The sequence below is a fragment of the Ursus maritimus genome, unplaced genomic scaffold (assembly GCF_017311325.1).
Source record: "Ursus maritimus isolate PB19 unplaced genomic scaffold, ASM1731132v1 scaffold_20, whole genome shotgun sequence".
Taxonomy (NCBI): Eukaryota; Metazoa; Chordata; class Mammalia; order Carnivora; family Ursidae; genus Ursus; species Ursus maritimus.
In genome coordinates, this window is record NW_024424453.1 from 55500048 (window position 1) to 55527189 (window position 27142).

Here is a 27142-nt window from a genome sequence, read left to right on the forward strand (position 1 = left end):
GTCCTGATGTCAGTTTCCTGGTACAAGAGGTATGCAGGATGTTACCACTAGGTGAAACTGGGTATGAATCCATAATTACTTGAAAAAAAATTTTTTAAATTAAGGTTAATGAAAGTACAAAAACAAGTACAAAACACAGATGTACACACACACACACACACACACACACACATACCTGAAAAATTGGAAAACAGTCTTGTGTAGGAAGAGAATCTGTTTTTGAGCAGCCATTGTTGTGTTTCCTGGATCGTGGCTGAAGGCTGAAGTTGCTATTAACAAAGAAAATGAACACAAATAGAAGAAACTATTCAAACTTACAAAAAACAAACCCAAGTCACTGGCATGTTATAAAGAACAACGTTTAAACAAAACACAAAATCCTCCAAGTTTAAAGTAAAAAAAGACACCCAAGAGGATGGGTCTGACTACTCAGAGACCCAAACAATGCCTCAAGCCCCTTAAGAGCCTTAAAAATGCAGGCCCCTGAGGGCATCATCAGCTTCAGGAAGAAGACACTTACTTCACTGGAGGCCTGTGAAACTCCATCTCCCTGATGGTTTGGGGAAGAAGAATTGCTGGGGAGAACGGAAGGAAGGAAAGGAAAATTATTATACACACACACACACAATTTAAACCAAGACATTAAAGGCTATCAGACTGGGTAAATTTAACGTAAACTGTAGAACAGCGTGTAGATTTGCAATGAAGAACGCCGGCAGGACCGGTCAGGGAGTGAGTATGAAGGAACTGACAGGTGGCGGCTTAACGAGTGCCTCCCCCTTCTCCAGAAGTTCTAGTAAGAACTTCAAGTTTTAGGAAACAAAAGGATTCCGATTATTTCCAGGGGTGCCAGGAAAATGAAGGATATTCATTCATTTTAGTAAGGAAAAGAATATGAGAAATCAAGATAAAGAGTTAAAAAAGTAACTGCACACACACACTCTTTAATAAAATAAGGAGCTCCAAGAGATGGTCCTAAGTAAAAACTGAAAATGATATCCCTTTACTACATTTACCCATGATTAAAGAGGGGGAAATTCAGGGCAGCAAGAGGACAAAGGTGTGCCACACTCTCCTTGAGTTTTTAAGATCAAACAAAAATGAAGACAGCTCCACAGGGAGTGTGGGAGCCTTCCTGGTCCTGGGCCCAGACTCCTTTCTTGGCACCTGTACTTCAATTACTTAAGTTTTGATGCTGACTGGTGACTGTCCCTTTTGACCCACGCAGACAGAGAAGGTGTGTCACCCGAAGAGCACAGCTCCCGGCCAGCACAGGGCGCGGCGGCTCCAGGAACCGCGCGGTCAGCCGGCAGTGCGGGAGCCCAGAGCCCACCTCTGAAGTCATGACCGTTGCCCAAGATGACTCAGGCTGAGACTAGAACGGCCCCCACATGGGGGACATGGGGACACGGGGACATGCCGGTCCCTGGTCTCTCCGACGCAGAGTCCAAGAGTGTGCTCCTCCTTGTAAAGCACGAAGATCTACAGGACGCGCTGCCTGCCAGGCTACTCATCTTCACAGTGAAAAACACGTGTTTGTGTTCTTATCAGACCCTGATACAGACTGGTATTTGTGTTCCCTCAAAATGCACATGTTGACCAACCTCACCCCCCCTGGCATGACAGCGTGAGGAGGTGGGGCCCCTGGGAGGCGACCAGGAAGACGAGATCAGAAGGGCTTCTCCTCCACCGCAAGGACCCAGGCAGCACCTGCAACCTGGAGGGCCCTCACCAGAACCACCTGGACCTCACACTTCCAGCTGCACAACTGCAAGAAACAAATTTCTGTTGTCTCTAAGGCCCTGGTCTAGTGTTCTGTCATAGCAGCCAGAGCTGACCAAGACAGACCTGTTGGCACGGCCCACGTGTAAGAAAGAGAACCTTTCCCTCAGCAGTCTTATGTAACTTTCCTTCCCAGCAAGAAACCTCCCAACAACAGGGAACTTCTGATCTGACCTGCTCGGGATCAGCTCTTCAGCAGAGACCCAGGAAGGCAAGCCCCCCCCCCCCCCCCGCCGGGCACCATGTGGCACCTGCAGGACCCGTGACACCATCCCCTGCCTCCACCCGGAACCCACAGGGTTCACAGATGCCAATCACAGCCAGAGAATAAAACAGAACAAGTCTACCACCCCCATTTCTAAAACCACAGTAAAGTTTTAGAAATTGAAAGCTTTTCCTTTAAGTTTAAAGACTTACCATAATAAATAAATAAATAAGTACAGAGTACGTGTAATGTGAGGCAGAAACAACAGGGCGGGAAAGAGCTCTTGTTTGATACAGTGTGCACCGAAGACAAACGTACTTCGTAACAAATGCAATCTGAACACATCCAAGTCACAGCTTCACCTTAATAACTCACTGTCCTTCCTTATCCCTGAACTCCACTCATGTTCTTTTTCTCTCACCAAGACTGTATCTTGAAAACACCCCCTTTTCTGTAATTTCTACAGCTGTGAATGTGAGGCATGAAGGGCTAAGAGCAAAGAGGCTGGCAGGCAAAGAAAAGACAATTTTCCTCTCAAACTGAGGTGGCTAGCTCCCATGACTATAAACCTCAGATATATATAAAAAAGAGGATGCTGGAAAGTGAGAGAGAGGGCAATGTAGGAGCACAGCATGGCCAGCGCCCAGGGCGAGCGATGGCACGAAGCGGTACCTGTCGGGGACGCTGCAAGTGCCCTGCTGTGGGGACGTGAAGGCGGGCGCTGTGGAAGGGCTGCTATTCACGTAGGCTGTGGGGGTATCGGGCCATGGAGAACACTAAGGATAGAAACAAAAATCAATTAATGATATGCTTGTAGAAGTGTATGGAAGAAATATTTTTGTAAGTCACTCTCTAGTCTGGCCAAACGCGAGGTTATTAAACACAAGACACCTGACACTCATCAAGCAACCTCACAGAAACAGATCAAATTTACTTCTGTGTGGCTTTACCTGCCACCTGCGTCTACACACTGACTGACCTCAGGGAAGACCTGAAGTGAGGATAGCAGCAAAATGTATGCGGCATTTTTAATGTACACTTCCGTACAGCTGGCTTTCAAGAGCTTTCACTTCCCTCTTTACCAGTCCTGTAACAGCTACCTATCAAGGTTTAGAACAGCAGAGTCAAGAATGGATTCACAAGCGACATCTGACACCTATGGTGACCAGGACAGTGGCTCTGTCCCCCTGGCGCTCCTGTGCCCTCTTGCCTAAGGAGCAGCCTCGCCAGTACACACTTGCTTCCTTGATTCCTCTAAGATTAATAATCCCCAAGCAAGGTGAGGCAGGCCTAGCATCAACACACATCACCATGTAACGTGCTGCCCGCATCTCTCTACCTGTCTACACATGTTTGCTATTTATAGTTTCCGGAAAGGGCATGGTGAACTAGGGTATTTTTCAAACTCCAGGTACCATTCTGACCAAAGACAGAGTAAAGATACAAAGACGCATGGACTATCACAATCAGGAGAGGTGAAAAAGCTAAAGTCAACAGCATGCTGAGCGGGCTGAGCAGGCCAGGGCAGCCAAGTACGAGCCTTCAAACCCGAGCTACGCACGGAGTGCAAGTCTATCTCACTCCCTGATATTCCATCTAGAATGCGTTCGTGTGAGGACGTCCTCAGTTTCAAGGCGACATTATTCTCCCATTTTACACAAAAAAGTCGTCCTACCTCACCATGGACGGGGGATAGAAGACCCTCCCCCAAACCAAGCAAAAGACCATTCAAAGGTATTAGGATAAATAAAAAAGTATAGGACTCTAATAAAACAATTCTTCTGGTGGCACCTGGGTGGCTCAGTTGATTAAGGGTCTGCCTTCGGCTCAGGTCATGATCCCAGAGTCCCGGGATTGAGCCCCACTGTCAGGCTCTCTGCTCAGCAGGAAGCCTGCTTCTCCCTCTCCCTCTGCCTGCCGCTCCCCCTGCTTGTGTGCACGCTCTCTCTGTCGAATAAATAAAATCTTTAAAAATAAATATAAAAAAATTAAAAAAAAATAAAATAATTCTTCTGAATGTCAGGCAGTTTTCAATTCCTTGCCTTCAAAAACTTTAGGAGACCTGGTGTCAGCTAACACGTACTGAAATAATCTACCAATTCACAGAAAAATAGGTCACTGGGATTTTGTGTAGATAACTAAAAAGGAATTTCAAGACCTGAATGACACTGCTCAAAGAAAAATAAGCACATCTAAACAAAGTTTCTCTTATCTATGAAAAAATCTAGAATTTGATTGCATTCTACCTTGTCTCATTCTTCATGATGTATTTCCAATAATATTTCTATGTTTACAATTGACTATTCATCAAAATGTGTATGATGTTTTGATAAATTGGTACCCATCTAAGTAGTTTTCAATTTCTCGGGATGCCTGGTGGCTCAGTCAGGAGAGCATGTTACTCTACATCTCAGGGGTCATGAGTTCAAACCCCACAGTGGTCGTACAGTTTACTTAAAAAAAAAATTTTCTCAACTGACTTAAAAGCTTTATGGTTAGAGGAAATTTTAAATCTCAGTTTCTTTAAGTTTATCATAAAGAAGTAACTAGGGTGATCATTTAAAGATTTTCAGGCAGGGGCACTGGGGCCATTCAGTCAGTTGTGCATCTGACTCTTGGTTTTGGCTCAGGTCATGTCGTCAGGGTTGTGAGATTGAGTCCCATGTCAGGTTCCATGTTCAGTGGGGAGTCTGCTTCTCTCCCTCTCTCTCCCTGTGTCCCCTTACCCCACCCCTGCTCGCCTGCATGCGTGCTCTCTCAAATAAATCAATCTTTTAAAAAAAAGATTTTCAGGCATAAAAGTATGTCATATTGGGAAGAAATTATTTATGGGGAGTGGAAGAAAAAACAGATCAAGAAGGAAGAATGGGGGGGGCGCCTGGGTGGCTCAGTCATTAAGTGTCTGCCTTCAGCTCAGGTCATGATTCCAGCGTTCTGGGATCGAGCCCCACATCAGGCTCCCTGCTCAGCGGGAGGCCTGCTTCTCCCTCTCCCACTGCCCCCCCCACGTCAAATAAATAAATAAATAAATAACTTTAAAACAAAAAGAGGAGGAGGAATGGGATAAAATTCCAGACTTAACTAAAGAGCTTCATCATGAACTTTCTAAATGAATGATAGTGGGTGTCAAATTGCTATGAATACACTTCCAAAAGTAGTATAATAGCTTTATTTTAAATTATAATACAAATATTCACAATGCCAGAAAATTGTCTTCTTTGCAACTGTTTAAATTTATGATGAAAACTCTCATGTCAATCTGAAAACATACAAGAGAGTATAAACTTTTTCAAAATTCTTTTGCATGTAGGAGTGTCCAGACCCCAGTGTGAAAGAGCTAAGAGACTGTGAAGCACTCCGAGGGCGGAAACTCGTCTCCCCGATGGTCATAGGTGCTTACAACATGTCTGACACCCATAGGAAGTACAGACAGAAAGAAAATAAAAAAGAAATCCCAGGCTCTTAAGATTATGTATCCCCTCAAAAACTGGCAAAGTGACTACAGACTTACTGTTTCAACGACTACCAACTTTCAAAAAAGCAATCGAAATCTAGCTGGACAGCACGGCTGAACTCACTGCATGCACACCAATTTCCCTCTCGATGACCTTTTACACAACACTGCCCCCTCCTTTTAAACCAGGGCCTCGTTTCTCCCTTCATCTTACAAAGCGGTACCTCTGCTGCTTGTGCAGTCTGAGGAACCCGAGTGACAGGTCTGGTAACTTTCTGGGTGTCACTTGCCCATCATCAGCTCCACTACCTGGAAGATCATTTTCTTGCTACAGCACCCTCCCCAGATACAGAATACTATGACGTAGCCTAACATGCACATGCAAGTAAGATGAACCTTTAATACCAAGCATCCCCACGCCTGCTCTGTTCATCACTGCCCACTGCCTGAGGACGTGAAGCCATGAACAGCCTCAAGTTAACACGGCACGACGGCAGGGACACCAAACGTACAGAACCTCCATAAACACACCTATTTCACTTGTACACGTCTCGATTCCTTTAACAGTAGAAAACCAGGGCTGCTAATTAACAGCTGACATCTAAAACTTGCCCAATAAATATAAGGCCCGACTCACTGAACACCAGGAAACCAGTATTCGGAGAAAACTGGTCCTGTTGGGAGGCCTCGGCTTTTCGAGAGTAATGGGCAGCAGGGTCTCAAATGGCCAGGCTGCTTGCCACACTGCGGCCCGCCTGCCCGTCTTACCGGCTCCTCTTCCAGTCTCAAGCCAGGAGGGCAAGGGCACACCAAGGAAGACTTGCACGATGTTTCTTCTACCTTGTCCTGCCTCCCTGTCTGTAAAGGCAAGCAGTGCTGGACTGCCTTTGTTCCTGAGGGGAGTCTGTAACTCATGATGGCTCCAGCAAAACCTGGCTTGGACTTGTGTGGGCACGGTTTTGGGGCACTGAGAACAAAGTCCCGCCCCTGGGGGACCGGAAAATGCCGACCCACCTCAGACCGTAGACACTGGCAGTCCTGATTTGAGCCAGTAAAATACAGCTCAGAGACCAGGACCAGCGGACGATTAAAGGGTTTGTTGGGTGGCAGCTCTTCAGAATCAACAGTAGGGCCTCTATTCAGTGTGGGACCAGTTCACACAACACCTTTTAACAGGTGAGCCTGACCTCCCTTCCTAATGAAAGCCAACTGTCACTATCCAAGAACTGAGAGAAACGCTGGCCTTTCTTTGTAGGCACTTGCAGAAATATAGAAAATGCTGTGGACTTTTTTAAAGAGTTTAATCTGTACCCGGCTTTTTTAAAACAGGTTTCAAAGAGGAGCTCTAACCACCCCCTGGAAGTATCTTAACCCAACCAAACACAGCCCAGGGCAGCAAGCAATGCGCTCTAGGAAGATGTGAAATCCCAGGCCAGTGAACTGCTGACGTTTTGCATACTTTAGACTTGAGTTAAGAATCATTAATAATTTACCAACAATTCTGTCATCTCCAGATTAGCTCTGGGCTGTAACAGATTTCTTTAATTTATGAATTATCAGAACCCATTCCTTCTAATTCAATAGTTTCCAACAAGAAGGGAAAAGTGACTTGAGTTACCAGGATCTCCCCAGAAAAGTTTACCAAGTACTATTTGGGAGTCTTCATCTGGGAAATGAGATAGAGGATTACAAACATAAAATTGGAGGGGGGCATTCCAGGGAAGGAGCACACAGTTGTTCCATACAACCTCTGACCCCAATCCGAAAACCCAGTTAAGAAAATGCATCATGTGTGCTCCCCATTCACCCAGACGACTACATTTTCAGGGTTACTGCACAAAGAAGCACTTAAAATACTGTCAAGCAATGCTTTAATCTGGAAATGAGGTTCTTGTCATAGTAGTGCCTGTGACTTTCATAGCACAGAGAATTACACACACAGTAAGCGTGAAAATCCCATGTTTGGCACCTTGATAGTACAAACACTGCATGAGATGAAGAGAGTAGCCACTAATACATACGATGACAGTTACTTTTAAAAATTAGAGAACGCTGTGTTTAGGTTTACTGCGGGTACGTGGTGATCTAAGTTTAAAGAACAAGATAAACCTTTGTGGACCGTTCAATAAAGAACTGGGTCATAAAATAAGGATCTGCTGCACGGAAGCTGACAAAGCCAAACCCAACCAGGTCTGAGAGTAGCGAGGTGCGCTATTCTGGCCTGAAGCGGAAGATCATGATGCAGGAGCCAAGAGGAAACACCAATGCAAAGATTTCTTTCTCCCAGTGCTGCCAAACAGGCTTTTAAAAGCACAGACAGATGCGCATTCTTACACTACATGCAGGGATTCTGACACAAAGTATTGCATGTTAATGTCAAGCTTGCTGCCATCATTTCTCTAAATATCCATGAAAGTTTCTTATCAGTTATACACATGAGAAAGCAAAACTTTTTTTAATTACATAAAAATGATAACTATTTTACTAAAGAAAGTATTTTCAATTAATTTCAGTGCTCTTGAAGGAAGTGTGTGTGCAGAGGAGAGAGAGGGAGGGAGGGAGGAGGGGTAGGAGACAGGGAGGGAACACATTTCTGAGTGTTGTTTTTCTTCCAGAACCACCCAATATGGTCAACTTTGTTTTAAAGTGTTAGATTTAGGAAATTTTCCTCAGTGAGGAACAAACAGAAAGCAGGAAGTCTAAACAAAAGCAAATTAAATCAAGACAAGGACATCAAAAACAAATTTGGCTTTACTTTTCGGTGGAAGTTGGTCCTATATCTAACACTGCACAATGAAAAGAGAAGCAGAAGTCCCTTACACTGCCTCGCTTTGCCAGAGAATCACCGTAGTCTGCTGGCAAAGTCCGCTTGCTGGACTTTTTCTGCTCATGTTCAACTGCATCTTCAATTATAGGCTCAAGCCTCATCTGGACAAACACCAAAGATTGGGATCAATGTCTTTTCATTATACAAAGAAAGATCTAATACCCTGTTTTATGTCTCTGCAGTCCAATTAAACAAATGTATGACTAGCAGGATTCAAAGTTAAAGAAAATGCAAAACCCCAGCAGTGACAAAAATCAGACATTCTAGGCCCCGACTTAATCTCTTGCCAACTTCAAGGTTTGTAAGGTCTGTTTCTGAGACCAGATTGGGATTTCAGCATCTTCATTCAAGACCCCACCCAGGAAACTTAATCTGTTAAAAAACCCAAATTTAAATAAAATCTTTCCCCCGCAAATTTCACAAAGAATATTATGTCAATCTACTGCCCCATCTTCCCCAACCCCTTTGTAGCAAAACTCCTCCTTAGAGAGAATGCTAATATGCAAACCGTGGCTTCTCCTCAGAAACCAGAACGCTACTGCGCGTTACCTCGGTGAGGATGGTGGTGTCGTAGGACGGCTGATACTTTTCTTTCTCGTGAGCTGTTCTCTTCTCCATCTTCTCTCGGTCCGTTTTTTGTTTCCTGTCTGCACCTTTAGGCTTAAAAACAAACTAGATGATTTCATCCATCGGGCTGAAGATGGACAATTGACAAGCAAAACTGGGCCTTAGTTACTAAAAGCCTAGTTTCTATTACTTACCTTAAACACTTTGATTTGGCAGCTAGCTGAGTGTAGATGATCCGTGTATTCTCCGTTTTCATTCTGCTTAAAGGTGTCAACCTGAATTCTAAAAGGCACTCCCTTCTCACCTCCATGCTTCCGGGGAGTAAATTCTGTGCTGATGCAGTGTACCTGGAAAACAACTCAAGCTGAAAGGGACTCAGAGTACCGTCCACTGAGTCTCCTTCTATTTTGCTTCTTCTCAGATGTCCTGCCACAGCCATAAATTCAGGATCCTTTCAAACAAACTCCTGCAAATTAGCCAGACGGCTACCATGGCTTTCCTTTCACAAATCCAACTGGGCCTTTCTGAACTTTCTGGCAATGAGCTCTTCCCCAGTCCAATGCCTCTCCTCTCATGCAGGACTTGTTTGGGTCATGGGGATGTCTCCTACCTCCACTCTGGACCGAATGATGCTCTCAGACCCAGGGTCCTTGGCCTTGCACGTGGCTCAGTCCAAAGCAACCGACCCCTCACTGTTGAGACCTTCTGTCACCTGCCCTTTTCTGTCACTGCCCCGGCTCTAGCCAGCCCATCAGGTTACTGCTGTGCCTATACACGTACCGCCTGGGAGACCGCCTGGGGAGTGGCCACTGCTCACCCTGCCTGTATTGATCTAAACTCTTCTGTCAACCTTCAAAGTTCACTGAGGACGACACTCATTTCCCACCACTTCTGCCCCTCTCCCAACACCAGCACAATGTCAACTAACATGAACCAGGTCCCTAGTGACTATTCATTGGCAGGAGACAGTATTTGTTAAACCACAAAAAACACAAAATACTGAAGATTCTTAAAAAATAAATACATAAATATTCTTTACAGTTCATACAAATCAGAGACTACTTAGGCTGATCAGCAATTAAGCAATTTCCCTTTCTACATAAAGATTACCTACTCAGTAGGTTTAATTCCACCACTTAAAAAATGTGAATATACAGGGTATAAAAATTACTACTGATTTTATTTTACATATTATTAGTGTTTCTAAAAATCTCATCTCTTAGAGATACAAACGGAGTGTTTATGGGTGAAGTGAAATGCCTGGGAGTTGCTTTAAAGTATTGCATCAATAACTAAAACAGAGGAAACTACTAATAACTGTTGAAGCCGGATGATGGGTACACGGACGATTCATCATTATTATTCACTTACTTTCGTGGGGTTTGAAAATTTCAACTTTAGAATGTCTTTAAATTATGCTAGAGAGAAAATCTTGAAACCGTACGCTTTTTTCAATCCTACCCTTTTATTCTATTTTTTTTTTAAAGTCAACTCTATGCCCAATGTGGAGCTTGAACTTACGACCCCAAGATCAAGATTCGTATGCTCTACTGAATGAGCCAGCCAAGCGCCCCAATCCTACCCTTTTAAACAGGAGCTTGTTAAAGAGCAATGCACCTTATGAAAAAATTGAAGCTTTGATTACTGCCACTACCAAGGGTAAAAGTTAGTATCTGAATAATGTTTTACGTATCAGATTGTCTTTATATATGTTAGCCTATAAATGATGGATTTAGTAAATTAACTCTAATTTAACAGCATATATATATATGTAAATTTAAAAATATATAAAAGAGAAAACATTACAAGATAGCTTACAAATAAGCATTTAAAGAAGATAACATCATGTGTTAAGAGTTTAATCTTATTCATGGCCTTTTGAATGACTAGGCTAGTATACTTCTAATAATGTAAAAACTCCAAACCTGAATGAAAGCAGATGTGCGCTTTGCAGGGTCCCACAGAAATTCAACCGCATTTAACTGGCTTGGATTTGTCCTTGTGTCAATTATTCCCACAGACATTGGAATATCTGTATTTTAAAAAAAGTTACATAGAAATTCATCCACTATGAATAATTAAAAAGCTTACAACTTACTATAATTATGTTCAAATGAAATTATTTCACCTCCATGCAGAACCTTTTTCTTCAATGTTTTCCTGGTCAACGATATTAACATCAAAACCCACCTAATGCTATTAGACTTTCTCCCACCATGGTTTCTATTTCATTTTATTCAGCATACGATGGATGGGCCATTTGAGAATTAAATAAATGATTTCAAACTCCAAATTCCTGGCTCAGGTTCTTTTAGCACCAAAAAACCCACTTCATTTCTAAACTATAGAACAACTCAAGGCAAACAGGATCTGCTAATACCAAAACTCTCTCCACACAAATTATACATGGTGCCTTCCCCACCCACCAGGCACAGCTAAAGTATTCCATCAATAACCTCTCCCGAGTCTTCTGACAGCCACTCGTACCTAAATCGAGAAGTCTGTCTCCTGGACGATTCCACTTCCAGCCCTCAAGTTGCTGATGCTCTGTATATTGTAGCCGTCTGTCATGGAATACAACTCTTATGATGCTCTATGGAACAAGTGGGGAAAATGAGTACTTTTAAACTAGTCCAGCTAAAATACAGAAGCATTTTCACGTCTTATGCATTAACCTATAATAGAAGAGCATACCAAAAAAAATATGCTTTAAACATTTTCTAAGTAAACTGCTTTGTTCTTGAAATATCTGGATAACTCAGAAATAAAAGGCACAAATAAAATGATTACTTAGGTAAAACTTGTCTTTACAATCTGATATTGCAATTCAAAATTAAGGTACATGTCCATAAAATCAGTGAGCAAGAATTCTATTTCTACGAAGAAAACATCAGATGCACACAGGAATTACTAAAGTCAAAAAGTAGTATAAACAGAAACAGAGACACCCAGGTACAATGGTAAAACTATTCATTTAAAATAAGTTAGTAACTGAACTTCTTTAAAGATTGTAAGGATGAATACTAATATATAGAAATGCTGAATCATTATATTACATACCTGAAACTAATATAACACTGCATGTTAATTATACTTCAATGAAATTAAAAGATAAAGAGATAGTCAAGCAATAGGTGGGAGAATCTGCAAAATAAGACCCAGCAAAAAAAGAACATATATGCCAAAGTCACTCTCTACTATTTCATTTGCAAGAGGTTATATGAGGTAATCAAGGGGGGAAAAAAGAGAAAAAAAAAACAAACAACCCACAGGTAAACTTTACCCAAACACTACGGTTCCCTTACTCCACAAACTCTGGGCCAGTTCTCTGCTCTCCACCCATCCCTCCTTCACCTCCCATGGATTTGGAGTGCCAACTATTGTTTCATTCCAGGAACAGGAAAACAGGTCATCCAAATGCCTTCAAGATATATTTGCACTAATTTGTGTTTGTGACACATTTATGGATAAATTTCTCATGATGCAATAAGATATTCATATTTCCAGTAGACACTTTGGTATAAATAGGAAATAATTTATTACCAATACATATAAATATTACTTTAGTGCCCCTGTCTTCCCTACCCCACAGGTACTGCCAATAGCAGATAAATATTTTGAAGCAAACTATTTAGAAGTAGCCATAATTTTTTTAAAAAGATTTTATTTGAGAGAGAGAATGAGAGAGAGCAGAGAAGCAGGGAGGAGAGGGATAAGCAGGCTCCCTGCAAGCAGGGAGCCCAACGTGGGGCTTGATCCCTGGACCCTGGGATCATGACCTGAGCTGAAGGCAGACACCCAACCAACTGAGCCACCCAGGCATCCCAAAGTACCTGTATTTTAATCTGAAATACAGTTGACTCTTGATAACATGGGGGTTAGGGCTGAACCCCCCCCCAAAACTTAAGTACTTAATAGCCTACTGTTGACTAGACACTTTATTGATAACATCAACAGATGAAGAACATATATTTTTATGTTATATACATTATACACTGTATTCTTACAATAAAGTAGGCTACAGAAAAGGAAACGGTTACTAAGAAAATCATAAGAGAAAATAAATTTACAGTACTGTACTGTATTCATTGAAAAAAATCTACCTGTAAATGGACCCGCACTGTTCAAAGCTGTGTTGTTCAAGGGTCAACTGTTGTTTAAAAAGAGGCCGAGTCAGTCGTCAGGACCGAAGTGGAAATCTACAAAGGCACAATCGCTGCTCTGATTCATACCCATCTGCACCCACATGTACAGGTCCTGCCCAGGCGGTCCACCATACCCACTTCACGCCACCGCCCGCTGGCAGCAAAGACCTCACAGTGAAGATGCATGGGCTGGTGGTGGCCCTGGGTCACACTCACCAACACGTTGAACTCAGAATAAAGTGCAGCAGAGAAAATGACATGATTTTGACTCTTCCGTATTTGACTGAATTCAGATGAAAACAGGGTAAGGCTGCAGGTATCAGCTTTGAGAGCTTTACTAAACCCCATTCCAGAACGCCAGACTAAGACTGTTCAGTAAGGAATATGAAAGGAGAACCATAGCTAAGAAGTGGCAATATACAAAAGAAAGCTTCTTAAATGAAATTGGAAGGGAAAAAGTCATTAACTCAGACACCCAGACACCCAGCAACAGACAAAGGGGCCCTAACGATGCGACAAACAGAACAAGCACCTCGCTGAGGACAGCAAGCACATTCAACAAGTTCCGAAGCACCCCTGACACCCCAGCCCTTGACTAGCAGAGTCAAAGATCATGGGGCCAGGAATCAGACTCGTGGAGCTCCTAGGTAAAAAAGGCTGTGATCCTTCGGAAACGCACCCTGCAGTCTGCGACTGAGGCAGACTGTGGCTCTGAATGCAGGGCAAGCTCTCAGGATCTAACCGGACGTGGTCTGGCACAGCCACCAAGTACCAGACAAGCGCCTTATCAAGGGCAGATGAAACCACTTTAAGACCTTTTAAAAATTAACCTTTCCAATCCAGAATCTGTTTAGGGAAACTGATGCTTTCAAAGTAAGTACCCTTGTCTAGGGAGAATATGCCGGCTTAAAGTCAACAAAACAGCTACTTTGCGCTTACAGGGGGATGGTTTCTTTACTGTCAACCGCTCACTATCTCATGATGAAGAGTCATTTTTGCCTTCGCTTCTTGGGTTAATTTTGTATATTAAATGTTTTTACATATTTTAATTTGGAACTCAATCCCAGGAAGCTGAATTTAAAGCAGTCATGCAACAACTTAATTAACCCTGCCACTCCAAGTTAATCTGACAGATATTTTTAACAAGCGTACCAAAAGTACTTTAAACATTTAAGTCTCCCCTATCAGGCTGGTTCTTTCTAAATCTTACCACCTATTCACAGGGAGCCGCCCTAAAAAGCCAGCTTATCTTCACTGATTCGTGACAAACTACTTCAGAAGGGACTTTCTCCACTGCTTTGATAGAAACTTAATTTTGGCACTAGATCCACATGCTAAAGTGTGTCTTATTTTCCTCAGAATGCTGATTAGCTAAGAATGATGAACTCAGTTAAAATTACTGTTTAAAAGAGGAATTAAAATTATGAGTTTGTAAATTCTATAGTCCAGCCAAGAACACAAGGGGAAACAGATAAAACAAGCCTGGCAAACTTCTGACGGCTGTGGCCGCTGGTGGGAGAACTTATCCCGTGCACCCATGATAGTTTATCAGGACCCACCACACAATAAACACATGTGGATGCATCATACCATTGTACTTCTGGGTATGTTTGAATTTTACCATGTAAGTAGTTGTTAGTACTGTTCTAACATTTTTGGATCCAGTTTTAAGGCTCTCAATACAGGGCACATAATAATGCCTTACTCCATTTTATAGACAAATCTACAATTTAAACAAGTTTCCTACAGTTCTATACTGATTAAAAAAAAAAAAACACAGCATCTCACAGTCATCAAATGTAACTTTCATAGGGACAGAAGAGTTCACCCACATCATCCCTTAAAATATATATCACTGCTTGGATTTTAACTGGGTGTGAGACAATTGGCAGATCTGCTGAAGGGCACCAGGGCGCCCAATGGCCTGACAATAAGCCAGCTTGGGACCAGGGCATCCCGAGAGAATCCTGGACATTCCTAAGCCTCCTACACACTGGAAAATGAGAGCTGGTAAGTCTGGCCCCTCCACCAGACCATTGCTATTTGTCATGAAAGCCCAGCAGAGAAGAGCCAATCCAAGCAGGGCTTGCTCACTCTGAACGATGATGGCTTTTTAAAATGGTGAGCCCAATCAGTATGTACTACGGTCAGAATGCCAATAGGAGGGAATGAAAAATATATGACCATTTGACTCACCCTCCAGGGAAATGACCAAATCCACTAATTGAGCATAGACACGACAGACTCAGAATACAAATAGCAAATAACCTCTCTCCCTCTGTTCCGGGTAAGATGGGAGTTCTGGGAGTCAGAAGAAGACACTGATTTAGGGAGTGGACCCCCATCTTTCCCTCAACCTCCCACAGGATTGAGGGCTTCCTGCCCCCAGGAGAGGGAGGAACACTAAAACATCCCAAAGACTCGCAGGCCTCTTCGTGCTGGGCAACTGGCTTTCCCAGACAGCCAAATTTGTTAGCCTTAATATTAGTATCCATTACCCCTGTAAAGGCTGCCTTTCCCGCACTCGCCCTCTAAAAAGGCAGATCCACAGAGGGGAGTCTTTCCAATGGCATGCCTCTCCATACTGAGGGCCCAGCAGTGCCCAGGCCCCATATGCCTCTCTGTGGGAAGATGGAAGCATCAACAGAACTCATGCCTGCTTCTCTCTTGCTAACACTTAGACATACTGAAGTTCTGCCTTCCTCCAATTAAGTTTCTTCCCCAAGTCTTGCCCTGTAATACTATGGAATTTATAATACACCATGGTGTGTGACAGGTAGAGGCCAGAAGACCCACCCTGTATGACACTGGATGGGGCAAAGATAGTTCTGAAGACATATCCTAAGAGGGATTGTTTACACCTCCTATACTTGGAATGACTGCCTTCATTCAGATACATCAATAGAGTGAAAAGAGTTCAACTTTTACTTAGAGAAATTTTAAGAGGTGAAATAAAAGGGTTTAAAAAAGTTTCATATTAATACTTACATTTCCCCCCACACTATCTTTTAAAGAAAAACTTGAAAGTCTTTGTTGTGGTGGTAGGTTTTTTCCCCATAGCCGCAACTATGGTACCTTGGTTTCCAAAGGGCTTTCACATTTACTTCACCCAATAACTGCTATCATTTCTGTTTTACAGATAAGTGAACAAAATACAGCTCAAAAAGTTAGAAGTTTTAACATAGCCATTACTTCTTAAAGTGAAATTAAATAATTTTTAAATAACTCTTGTGCAGAAAAATCCAAAACATTTACAGCAAAACTGCTACTTTCTCCAATCATTGCAGTATCTGTTAGGAATCACAATGGATCATCCTTACCTTTACCAATTTTCCAGTGATCTCAGGCATATCTCCCATTTTCCGATTATCCAGCATCCGAATTTCATAAGACTGACCTATTTTAAAGAAAATTACTGAATGTAAAGAAATTGTGTATCACCAACAATCCATATAAAGAACATCACTCTGTTTAACATGAAAATTCAACGGTCTATCAGGGCGCCTGGGTGGCTCGGTAGTTTGAGCGACGGACTCTTGATTTCGGCTCAAGTCATGATCTCAGGGTCGTGAGATGCAGCCCTGCATTGGGCTCCATGCTCAGTGCAGGGTCTGCTTGGGATTTCTCTCTCCCTCCCCCTCTGCCTTCCCCACCTCCAGTTGTGCGTACGCTCTTGTACTCTCTCAAATATGTAAATAAAATCTTTAAAAGAAAAAATTCAACTGTCTCTCAACTAGAGAAGCAAATTCAGGTTGCTCTTTCTCTTCCCTGCAAACACCACCATCCTTTCCTTCTTGCAGAATTACAGAAGACTGAAGAGTTTCTCTCACAATTTATTTTCATTTGCTATACTCCCACACTAAATTTTTATTACGAATCCACATAATTCAAGACCAAATTTTATCAGTTTTATTGAGATATAACTTAAATACCACAAAATTCAACCTTTTAAAAAAGTGTACAATTAACTGGTTTTTAGTATGTTCAGAATTGTGTAACCATCACCATTACCAATTTTAGAGCATTTTTACCACCCCCAAAAGAAAATCGTATCCCTCAGCAGGCACTTCCCATCTTCACTCACCTCAGCCCCTGGAAACCCCTCAATCTACTTTGTCTCTAGGGATTTGCCTACTTCACACACTTGATACAAATGGAATCACACAGTATGTGATTAACCGACTTCTTTTACATTAAGCATGTTTTCAAGGTTCTCACATGTTGAAGCAGGTATTAGGATAGGCAGATCTCCCTTCTGTTGCTCTCTGCTTTACCGCACTTAGCAGAAATTACGGTTTTTTATAATTGAAGGTTTGTCACAACCCTGCATCAAACAAGTCTATCGGGACGCCCTTCAAAACAGCAACTGCTCACTTTGTGTCTCTGCGTCACAGTTTGTAAATCTCACAATATTTTTAACTTTTTCATCATTATTCTGTGTGAGTCAAGACCAAATTTTAATCCTAGAGCCTTCTTCCTTGTGACCAATGAACCCAACTCACATTCTCTCACTGCTTAGTTAGCGTCCGTAAGAAAACACAAACAGATATTCACACACGAACTATGTAATTAGGAAAATAATTTCTGCCAAAAGTTAAGAATGTACTCTAAACTCACAAAAATGATTTCTGGATTATCTGTCATTAAGTAATAAAAATGACAGTATAATTTGATATGGAGAAAATCAACAGTAATTAAGGAGTGCTTCTAGTACCATATGAAGTTGGGGATCTTTAGGATCTAGTCCACACTCCAATGGGGCTTACTCTGTATAAAAATATACAAAGGATCATATGGTCATAAAATACAACCAAATCACTCCAAAGCTGGTGAAAGAAAACCATTATATGGAGTATGTTACTAACCAAGAGTCCTTAAGTCACTCAACAAAATGAGAGAGATCACCACTAAATAATACTGGCAAGAGACGTTTTTAAAAAGTTAAATTTGCAGGGGCGCCTGGGTGGCACAGTGGTTAAGCGTCTGTCTTTGGCTCAGGGCATGATCCCGGCGTTATGGGATCAAGCCCCACATCAGGCTCCTCTGCTATGAGCCTGCTTCTTCCTCTCCCACTCCCCCTGCTTGTGTTCCCTCTCTCGCTGGCTGTCTCTGTCGAATAAATAAATAAAATCTTTAAAAAAAAAAAGTTAAATTTGCAGCATACTTAACGAAGGATCTAAACTCAGAAAATAAATTTTTTTTTTAAAGATTTCATTTATTTATTTGACGGAGATAGCCAGCGAGAGAGGGAACACAAGCAAGGGGAGTGGGAGAGGGAGAAGCAGGCTTCCCGCCCAGCAGGGAGCCCGACGCGGGGCTCAATCCTAGGACCCTGAGATCGTGATCTGAGCCAAAGGCAGATGTGATCTGAGCCAAAGGCAGACGCTTAAGGGCTGAGCCACCTAGGTGCCCCTCAAAAAATAAATTTTAAAAGAAAGCATATGAGTAGGCATTTTTGAAAACTATACCACCATACACTTAAAATTACACTCAACCTCACAAAAATTTAGGCAATAAAAATTAAAATGTTTGTGCTATCAGATCAACAAAAAATGTTTAATTAAAAATCAAGCAGGTGAGGAAGGGGCAGAAATTAGCACATAAAATGTGGGAAGAATATCAACTGATAAAAGTCTCTCTGAAAAGTAACCTGGCTGCCCCTGTTAAGTTAAATACTGTATTCTTTGACTCGGGGATTCTGACTAGTCAATACAAACAGGAAAAATGCAAGGGGGGGAATATTTGCAACTCACATTAGACACAAGGGGCTAATCTCCCTAATACATAAAGAACTTCTACAAAATCACAAACAAATGTCCAACAGCCCTACAAGATAAAAATGAGCAAATGACATGAACATGTGGTTCACAAAAGAAGGAATTGCCAACAGCTCTTAAACATATTAGAAGACATCCAATCTCCATCAGAGAAATGCAAATTAAAATCACTGAAATCAATTTTCACTTATCAGGTTAGCATAAATCCCTCAGTCTGAAGCAGTTGCTCAAATACGGACAGCAGGAATGGAGATGGTAAGAAATTGTCACTCTGGAAATTATTTTGAAGGGAGAGCCTAAGCATTTGCTGGTGTATCAGATGTACAGTGTGAAAGAAAAAAAGAGTTGAGGATTATTCCAGATTTTTGGCTACAGAAGGTCCTGAACATGAGGAAGACCACCAGGAGCAGATTTGGGGGAGAAAATCGAAAGTGCAATTAAAAATACGTTAAGTCTGAGATACCTACCGGCCATCCAAATTGATAATCAGGTTGATTTATAAATTTGGAGCTAAGAGGAAGAAATCCCAATTGGAGATCTTAACAGAGGACTTTTCAGGGTTACAGCTATTAGGTAAAGCTACTTAAAGACACGATCATCTGAGGAGTGAGTGTAGAGAAAGAGAAGAGGGTCACGACACTTCTCTGGGATAGACAGTAACCCAAAGAAAAGCAGCCAGTGAGATGGGAGGTGGATGAGGTGCATAGCAACCTGCCCAGGACGGAGAGAAATGTCGTCCCACCAGAATTATTTTATGATCCTCAAAATCTCAAAATTCTCAGGATTTAAAAAATCAAATAAAGGACAAAATCTCAATGTTCCTATCTTCCTTTGTATCATTTTTCCTAGTCAACCGAACAAGGATGCTTCTGTGCTCAATATAAAGTTCAATCTGTTTCCACAAACACATCTCAGGATTTGTTGCTCCTATATTAAAGCACTGTAGACTTTTATTCTTCTAAAATCAGAAGTAATTCTCTCTTTTTTTTTTAAAGGCTCTGTAACACTTGTTATTCTTCAAATGGTTTCTCCAGGGGCACCTGGCTGGCCCAATCAGTGGAGCGTGCGACTCTTGATCTTGGGGTTGTGAGTTCAAGCCCCATGCTGGATGTAGAGGTTGCTTAAAAATATAGTCTTTAGGGACACCTGGGTGGCTCAGTTGGTTAAGCGTCTAACTTTGGCTCAGGTCATGATCTCAGAGTCCTGGGACTGAGCCCCGTGTTGGATTCCCTCCTCAGCGAGGAGTCTGCTTCTCTCCCTCTCTCTCTCTGTCCCTCCGCCTGCTTGTGCTCTCTAAGAAATAAATAAGATCTTAAAATAAAATCTTTAAAAACCTATATAGAAAATAAAAAATTATAATAACACACTTTCCAACAGACATGGCAAACGTCTTGAGTCCACTACACGGGTATGGAGTCCCAGGCTGGGTCCTAACCATTTGTAAAAACTGCTCATCCAGCAGCAACAGGAAACTAACACGGCAACCAAGGTCTAAACAATTGGTTTTCCAGTATAGTCAGAAACCAATAAGCTACTTAGTTATAAATGACAGTAACAGCAGCAAGCTTCCTGTGTGCTGCCTAGCTTATAAGTACATTATACACATTAATTCAATTTAACTCTCAACTACCTTATGTCTAGAGTATTAAATTAAGGAACTTGCCTAAGCTAGCAAGTGATGGAATGGGATCCACACACAGGCAGCCCCGTTCCAGAGACTGCAGACAGTCACGACCCACCGTGGCCCTCTCCACCTCCCACCTCACCACATGCAGAAAAGACACAAGATACATTTAAATCACTGCTCATCTTACCTAGGTGAAACATTTAAAAGAAACCAAAAGGTATGTGAAGAATCTGCTTAAGGACATCTAACAGGTAACAGATGTGTTTATATCATAGGCAGTGCTGTTTCATCAGCAACCACGTAGGACAGTATCTACCAGGCCCTACTACAGAGATGCTAAGTTTAAGTTCTTTTTTACATTTCAATCTTTAGTGATAAGACCATCGCATTCACCACAATCATGCTTAAGCACACAATTCACCCATCACATGAACAAATTAAGTTTACTGGAATAAATTCAATAAAATATTAACTATATAAATTTTTGTTATACAAGGACTGTCATAAAACATGATTAGAATCTTCTTAGGTATTTTTAAATGGTTCTAATTCGGTGGCTGCCTGAGGCAAGCAGAACTCAGTAACTGGGAGACAGGGAAAGAAGACTTTTTATTGTATACCTTTTCATACCTTTTGAATTTTGAACCACATATATAAATCATCTATTTAAACTGTTAAATTTTAAACGGTGACGATTACCTAAAAACTTAGAATACACTGAAACTATTCCAGTAAAGAGACTTGGCAGTTAAGAACACTAGATTTGGAATCAGAGCACTCTTAAATCTCTATCTGTAAAAAGGGATGGTATGGCCAATAATCCAAATAGATAACTGTAGGAGTAATTATTCCCTCTGAAGTTTTCATATAATTATAAAATGGAGATAACTGTCCTTTCATTAATCATCACCATTATTTCCAATTTTCCTCTCGTGTACTAGAATGAATGCAGATAAACTCACATGTGAAATAAAAAAGAGTAAACTTGTTCTGACAAATGACACCTTCAAGTGCCCTGTCTAATCCCTTCTTACAGAGTTTTTATGTCCTTTTTTTGATAAACAAGGCAACATTGCCATGTTAAGTCATTTTTCTTCGTGGAACTTAAGAGTTTATCTGAATGCAAGAAAATGGATTCATGAGCCTTAAAAGTGAGTGACAATCTGATTCCTAAAAACATAGGCAGTAAATATGTCAATACTTAGTCAAACCATCAATACTAAAATGGTGTCACCGAGGTAGACTTCACAAGAACTTTCCATGACAATATCACTCCAGCTGTAAAAATATTCATGGAGTTTTACTGGATTCCTAGATAAAATTAATCAAGTCTCCTTATTATTTCCCATACCTAACCCCGATTCTCCTTATACTATATATTGCAGGAAAAGTTTCTATAAAAAAACATCAAAACTGCATATGCACTACTGAGAATATTTCCTTTGAAAAGGGAGCTCCATCACCTGAAGGTACTTTGCTGAGCCTGGACCTCTGTTTGCTTCCACAGCTTAAAAGAGATGGGGTAAAAGACACTCAGCCACACCTCGCCCCAAGCCAAACCTTGCCTGGCTCTGGAAAGAGTTATGGATCCTCTCCTTAGAAACATACATATTTATAAAAAATTGAAAACAATCTTTGGGGACTCATGAAAAATCAGGGGTCCAGAACCTTTTGTCAAAGTGATAAATGTTAGGAGACAAGTCTGTGAAAGAACTACACATATTGTAATATGTGTATTTGATACTCATGTATTAAAGGTTTTACAATTCTTTTAAAAGGTATATAAAATAATTCCTTTATGATTACTCTAATGTGTTTTTTTTTTTTAAGATTTTATTTATTTATTTGACAGAGATAGAGACAGCCAGCGAGAGAGGGAACACAAGCAGGGGGAGTGGGAGAGGAAGAAGCAGGCTCATAGCGGAGGAGCCTGATGTGGGGCTCGATCCCAGATCGCCGGGATCACGCCCTGAGCCGAAGGCAGACGCTTAACGACTGAGCCACTCGGGCGCCCCTCTAATGTGTTTTTAATGGTATTTTTTTAAGATTTATTTGAGAGAGAGAGAGTGCAAGCACATGCACACGCTCAAGCAAGGAAAGGGGCAGAGGGAGAGGGAGAAGACACTCCTCCCTGAATGGGAAGCCCAACACCGGGCCCGATCTCACAACCCTGAGACCATGACCTGAGCCAGGATCAAGAGTTGGACGTTTAACCAATTGAGCCACCCAGGTGCCCCATTATTCATGTTTTTTAAAAATATTTGAGAGAGAGAGAAAGAGCGGGAGAGAACATGGGGCAGGGGAGGGATAAGCAGGCTCCCCACCCAGACGCACCTATTCATACATATGTTTTTAAAAAAATATTTCTACATATGCAGTCTACTTTTCCACTTTTTTTCTTAAAAGATGAAGAAATTAAAAGATAAATTCTACAGCCAAGAAAAGATTCAACATTAATATTGCAGTGAGCAGGGGCACCTGCATGGCTCAGTTGGTTGGGCATCTGCCTTCAGCTCAGGTCATGGTCCTGGGGTCCTGGGATCGAGCCCTGCGTCGGGCTCCCAGCTTGGTAAGGAGTCTGCTTGTCCCTCTCCCTTTGCCATTCCCCCCGCTCATGTTCGCTCTCTCTCTCTGTGAAATAAATCAATAAAATCTTAAAAAACAAAATACTGCAGTGAGCAGAATCAAGTGCAAGAAAACCACCTGCACTTATACTAGTTATAGTCAAGCTGGGTATCATCTGGGAGGGGAATATAAAGGAACCTCCTGGGGTACTGGAAATATTGGACATAGATAGTCGTTTCAAGGGAATAATATATGTAAAAATTCTCTGAGCTATACACTTAAGATTTGCTTTTTTTCAAATCTAAGCTTGACCAAATTCACATTGAGCAAGTTAATCAACTGCTCTCAGCTTGTTTTATAAATCTGAAAATGGATCTTTTTAAAGTAAGCTTGAACTCATGACCCTGAGATCAAGAGTCATATGTTCAACCTCAAGGGCGCCTGGGTGGCTCAGTCGTTAAGCGTCCAACTCTTGATTTTGGCTCAGGTCATGATCTCAGGGTTGTGAGATTGAGCCCCACATAGGGCTCTGCGCTGGGTGTGGAGCCTGCTTAGGATTCTTTCTCTCCCTTTCCCTCTCCCTCACACTCTCTCTCTGAAAAAGATAAAAGAAAAAAAGAGTCACGTGTTCTACCAACTGAGCCAACCAGGTACCCCTAAAATTAATAAACTTCTAGAGTTACTATGGGAACTATATAACACATGTGCAGTACTTAGTACAATGCTTCATACATAGTAAGCACTCAGTGAACGTCAATCTAATATACCATTAATACAGATGGTGGATTGCAACTTTTATCAACACGAGGTATCTTTTTCCAGTTTAATAATAACAGTGATAGGGGCGCCTGGGTGGCACAGCGGTTAAGCGTCTGCCTTCGGCTCAGGGCGTGATCCTGGCGATCTGGGATCGAGCCCCACATCAGGTTCTTCTGCTATGAGCCTGCTTCTTCCTCTCCCACTCCCCCTGCTTGTGTTCCCTCTCTCGCTGGCTGTCTCTATCTCTGTCGAATAAGTAAATAAAATCTTAAAATAAATAAATAAATAAATAAATAAATAAATAACAACAGTGATAAACTACGGATATTTCCCCAGGCCAATAGATAGACACATCCAATGCATTCCCTTAAACAGGGGTGTGTGTGTGTGTGTGTGTGTGTGTGTGTGTGTACACTCATTCATCCCATGGTATGCACATAACAGAACTTATCAACTATTCCCCAAGTAAGAGAAATACAGGTTATTTCCTTGTCATTAGAAATAAAGCTACAGTGAATATCCATGCCCCTACATGGTTTCTTCTGATATTTTTACATCTAAAACAAATCTTGCCATATAAACTTAAGGTACTTTCTCTCTCTCTCTCTTTTTTTCTTTTTAAAGATTTTATTTATTTGAGAGAGAGCACAAGCGGGCTAAGGAGCAGAGAGCGAAGCAGACTTGAGCAGGGTAAAGGGCAGAGAGAGAGGGAGAAGCAGACTCTCTGCTAAGCAGGGAGCCAGAAGCGGGGCTCGATCCCGGGACTCCAGGACCATGACCTGAGCCAAAGGCAGAGCCACACAGGTGCCCCTTTAAGGTACTTTCAAATAGGACACTTAAGGGATGCCTGGGGTGGCTCATCTGGTTAAGCATCTGCCTTCGGCTCAGGTCATGATCCCAGGGTCCTGGGACTGAGTCTCACATTGAGCTCCCTGTTCCACGGGGAGTCTGCTTCTCCCTCTGCCCGCTGCTGCACCCCCTCCACTCATGTTCTCTCTTGTTTGCTCTCTCAAATTAAAAAAAAAAAAAAAAAAAAGACACCTAAGTCTCAAACAACAGAATGCCTACCAAACAATGTTAACGACAGAGTTAGGGTATTGTACAGGTGCTGTGGTAGAATAACCTGGGGTAAAACCTCACAGATCCTCCACTTAGATATCAAATGAAAAGCTTTTCTTCCACATTTCAGAATACTAATCATAACAGTCTAAAACCCATAGCTCCTTCCAAACATTCAAGGAATTAAAGATTCTATTTATGACAGAAAAATAATTACAACATGCTCTTAAGTGAACAAATATTAATTCCAATTCTGCTGAAATCAAGTAGATACACACACAAGAAAAAATACCTAAAACCTGAACTAGTTATCTTGGTGAGCTGCCACTGCAGTCAATTTCCAGCTTTATCTCCTGACACATTACCCAATCTTTCTACAGTGAGAGGTTGTACTATTTTTATAAGAAAAAAAGTTCGGATTTTGTTTAAAAATAAGGGTGCAACATGCTTTCGGTATATGTATCCAACAAATTCATAGCTGTGTAACAAAGTACTTTTCTTTAATTTGGTTAGTCACACTGGCCTATGCCCAAACTGCTAAGAGAACCTTGAAAAAAATCCCTTATAATTTCCAACAGTAAATTCTACCCCCACAGCTCTATTTTCCACTTTGCCAGCTCTCACTTTCATATCACCAAAACATCATATTCTCATAAAATGCGGACAAGATACGAGTAGACAGAATCTGACACGGTTTATTTTAGCCACAGACTCCATCTTGGTGCAGCTTGTCTATTTTCAGCACAAACCTGCTTCAGGCCTGAGACCCAGGTTCCTTGATTCATTCTCAAGTTCCATATTGAAGCCAGTGTTCCTAAAAATAACTGACATCCTTTCCTACTTGCTCCTCCTTTGGATTTTGTCTGAAAGACCCTGTAATAAATCTTGTTGCACGGACCCTCTTTATGCAAATCAGTTTCCACAAACTATTACTTTGTTGGCTAACAGTCAAATTTAAGAAAAATAATCTAATTTTAAATTATTACCCATAAACTAGGCTGTAATGCCAAAATGCTTTAGATGTGTGTCAATTCCTCCATCAAAGCCTGACCCAGCCATACTCACCTTGGTTCAAGTAAGTGAGCGTCTCATCATGCAGTTTCACTGCAGGCGAGGTGGCAGCGCACATCACATATTGAAAGGGTGGGTGTTTAGTCTCACCGTCTAATGGAAGGCTGGAATCTTCCTGCTTAAAAATGGGCAATGCCAAGACATCGCTGAAAGGCAAAAGAATCAACATTGACCTTACTTTAGTTGAAAATAATTAAAAGCACATAAAAACATGTAAGGGCAGTTTCTTTTAAAATTTAAGTTCAGGGGTGCCTAAGCTGGCTCAGTCAGTGGAGTGTGCAACTCTTAGTCTCACGGTTGTGAGTTCGAGCCCCATGATGGGTGTAGCGAGCAATTACTTTAAAAAAATATAAAAATAGATAAATAAAAATAAAATTTAAGCACAAAAATGTCATGTAGAATAAAAGAGCTATTAATGTTAATCTGGCTCCCCAAAAGATAGTACTAATAACTAATATCTCTAGTGTGGGTGTGGGCAGAAGGGGGGAGCAGCTATGATGAGGCAGATAAAATAAGTATTTAACAGTTAATAAAGTTCATGCTACTGATTAAGCAAGAGATCTAATAATACACACACTACTTCAAAAAATTCTTTAAAAACTTTAAACTCCGTACTATTTCTATTTAAAAAAGAGCAAGTTGGGCGCCTTGGTGGCTCAACTGGTTAGGCATCTGCCTTCAGCTCAGGTCATGATCCCAGGATCCTGGGATTGAGACCTGCACTGGGCTCCCTGCTCAGCAGGAGTCTTCTCCCTTTGACCCTCCTCACTCTCCTGCTCTCCCTTCTCTCTCTCTCTGAAATAAATAAATTTTTTGAAAAATCTTTAAAAAAGAGCAAGTCAAGAGTGCATAGCTACCTGTTTTGAAAGGTAGGTCACACTGGTACCATAGAATCACAAAGAAGCATTTGATTAAAATGGAAATTTACAAAAAGAGTCCTGCGAGGCCTGGCAAACATTGAGAGCACAAAGCTTCATGCTTAGTCTAAAACAATGGCTTCTTCTGAGAAGTGAGCAGTAGCAGTAGAAACAGCTGCTATTTTTTCCCCAAGAATAACTTGGGGCATTGATTGGAAGGGAGGAGAGTGGGGAGAGGTCTTCTAGGGCACCATCTATATTCTCTGTTAACCCAAACACACATGGATGTGTTTATTTTGTTTTGTTACAAAAACAGCTGAGAATATAATTTACATTCCATAAAAATTCACCCTTTTAAAATGTGTAATTCAGTGGATTTTGGTATATTAACAGAGTTGTACAGTTATCACAACTATATCTATTCCTAGAACATTTTCATCACCTCAA

General features: G+C 41.5%; 1 protein-coding gene across 2 annotated transcripts in view; it reads right to left on the reverse strand.

Annotated features, from left to right (window-relative positions):
• The window catches only part of UBP1 (upstream binding protein 1), a 51832-nt gene that overhangs the window by 10986 nt on the left and 13704 nt on the right, over positions 1-27142 (reverse strand). The window contains exons 2-11 of one of the 2 annotated variants that reach the window (XM_040637001.1): positions 25833-25984; positions 16301-16377; positions 11323-11428; positions 10761-10867; positions 9030-9182; positions 8818-8928; positions 8262-8369; positions 2660-2763; positions 521-575; positions 176-269 (exon numbers count right to left, since the gene is read on the reverse strand). In XM_040637001.1, coding sequence (XP_040492935.1) covers positions 176-269; positions 521-575; positions 2660-2763; positions 8262-8369; positions 8818-8928; positions 9030-9182; positions 10761-10867; positions 11323-11428; positions 16301-16377; positions 25833-25984 — 1067 coding nt within the window. The remainder of the gene's footprint in view (positions 1-175; positions 270-520; positions 576-2659; positions 2764-8261; positions 8370-8817; positions 8929-9029; positions 9183-10760; positions 10868-11322; positions 11429-16300; positions 16378-25832; positions 25985-27142) is intronic. The other variant, XM_040637002.1, reaches the window with a different exon arrangement.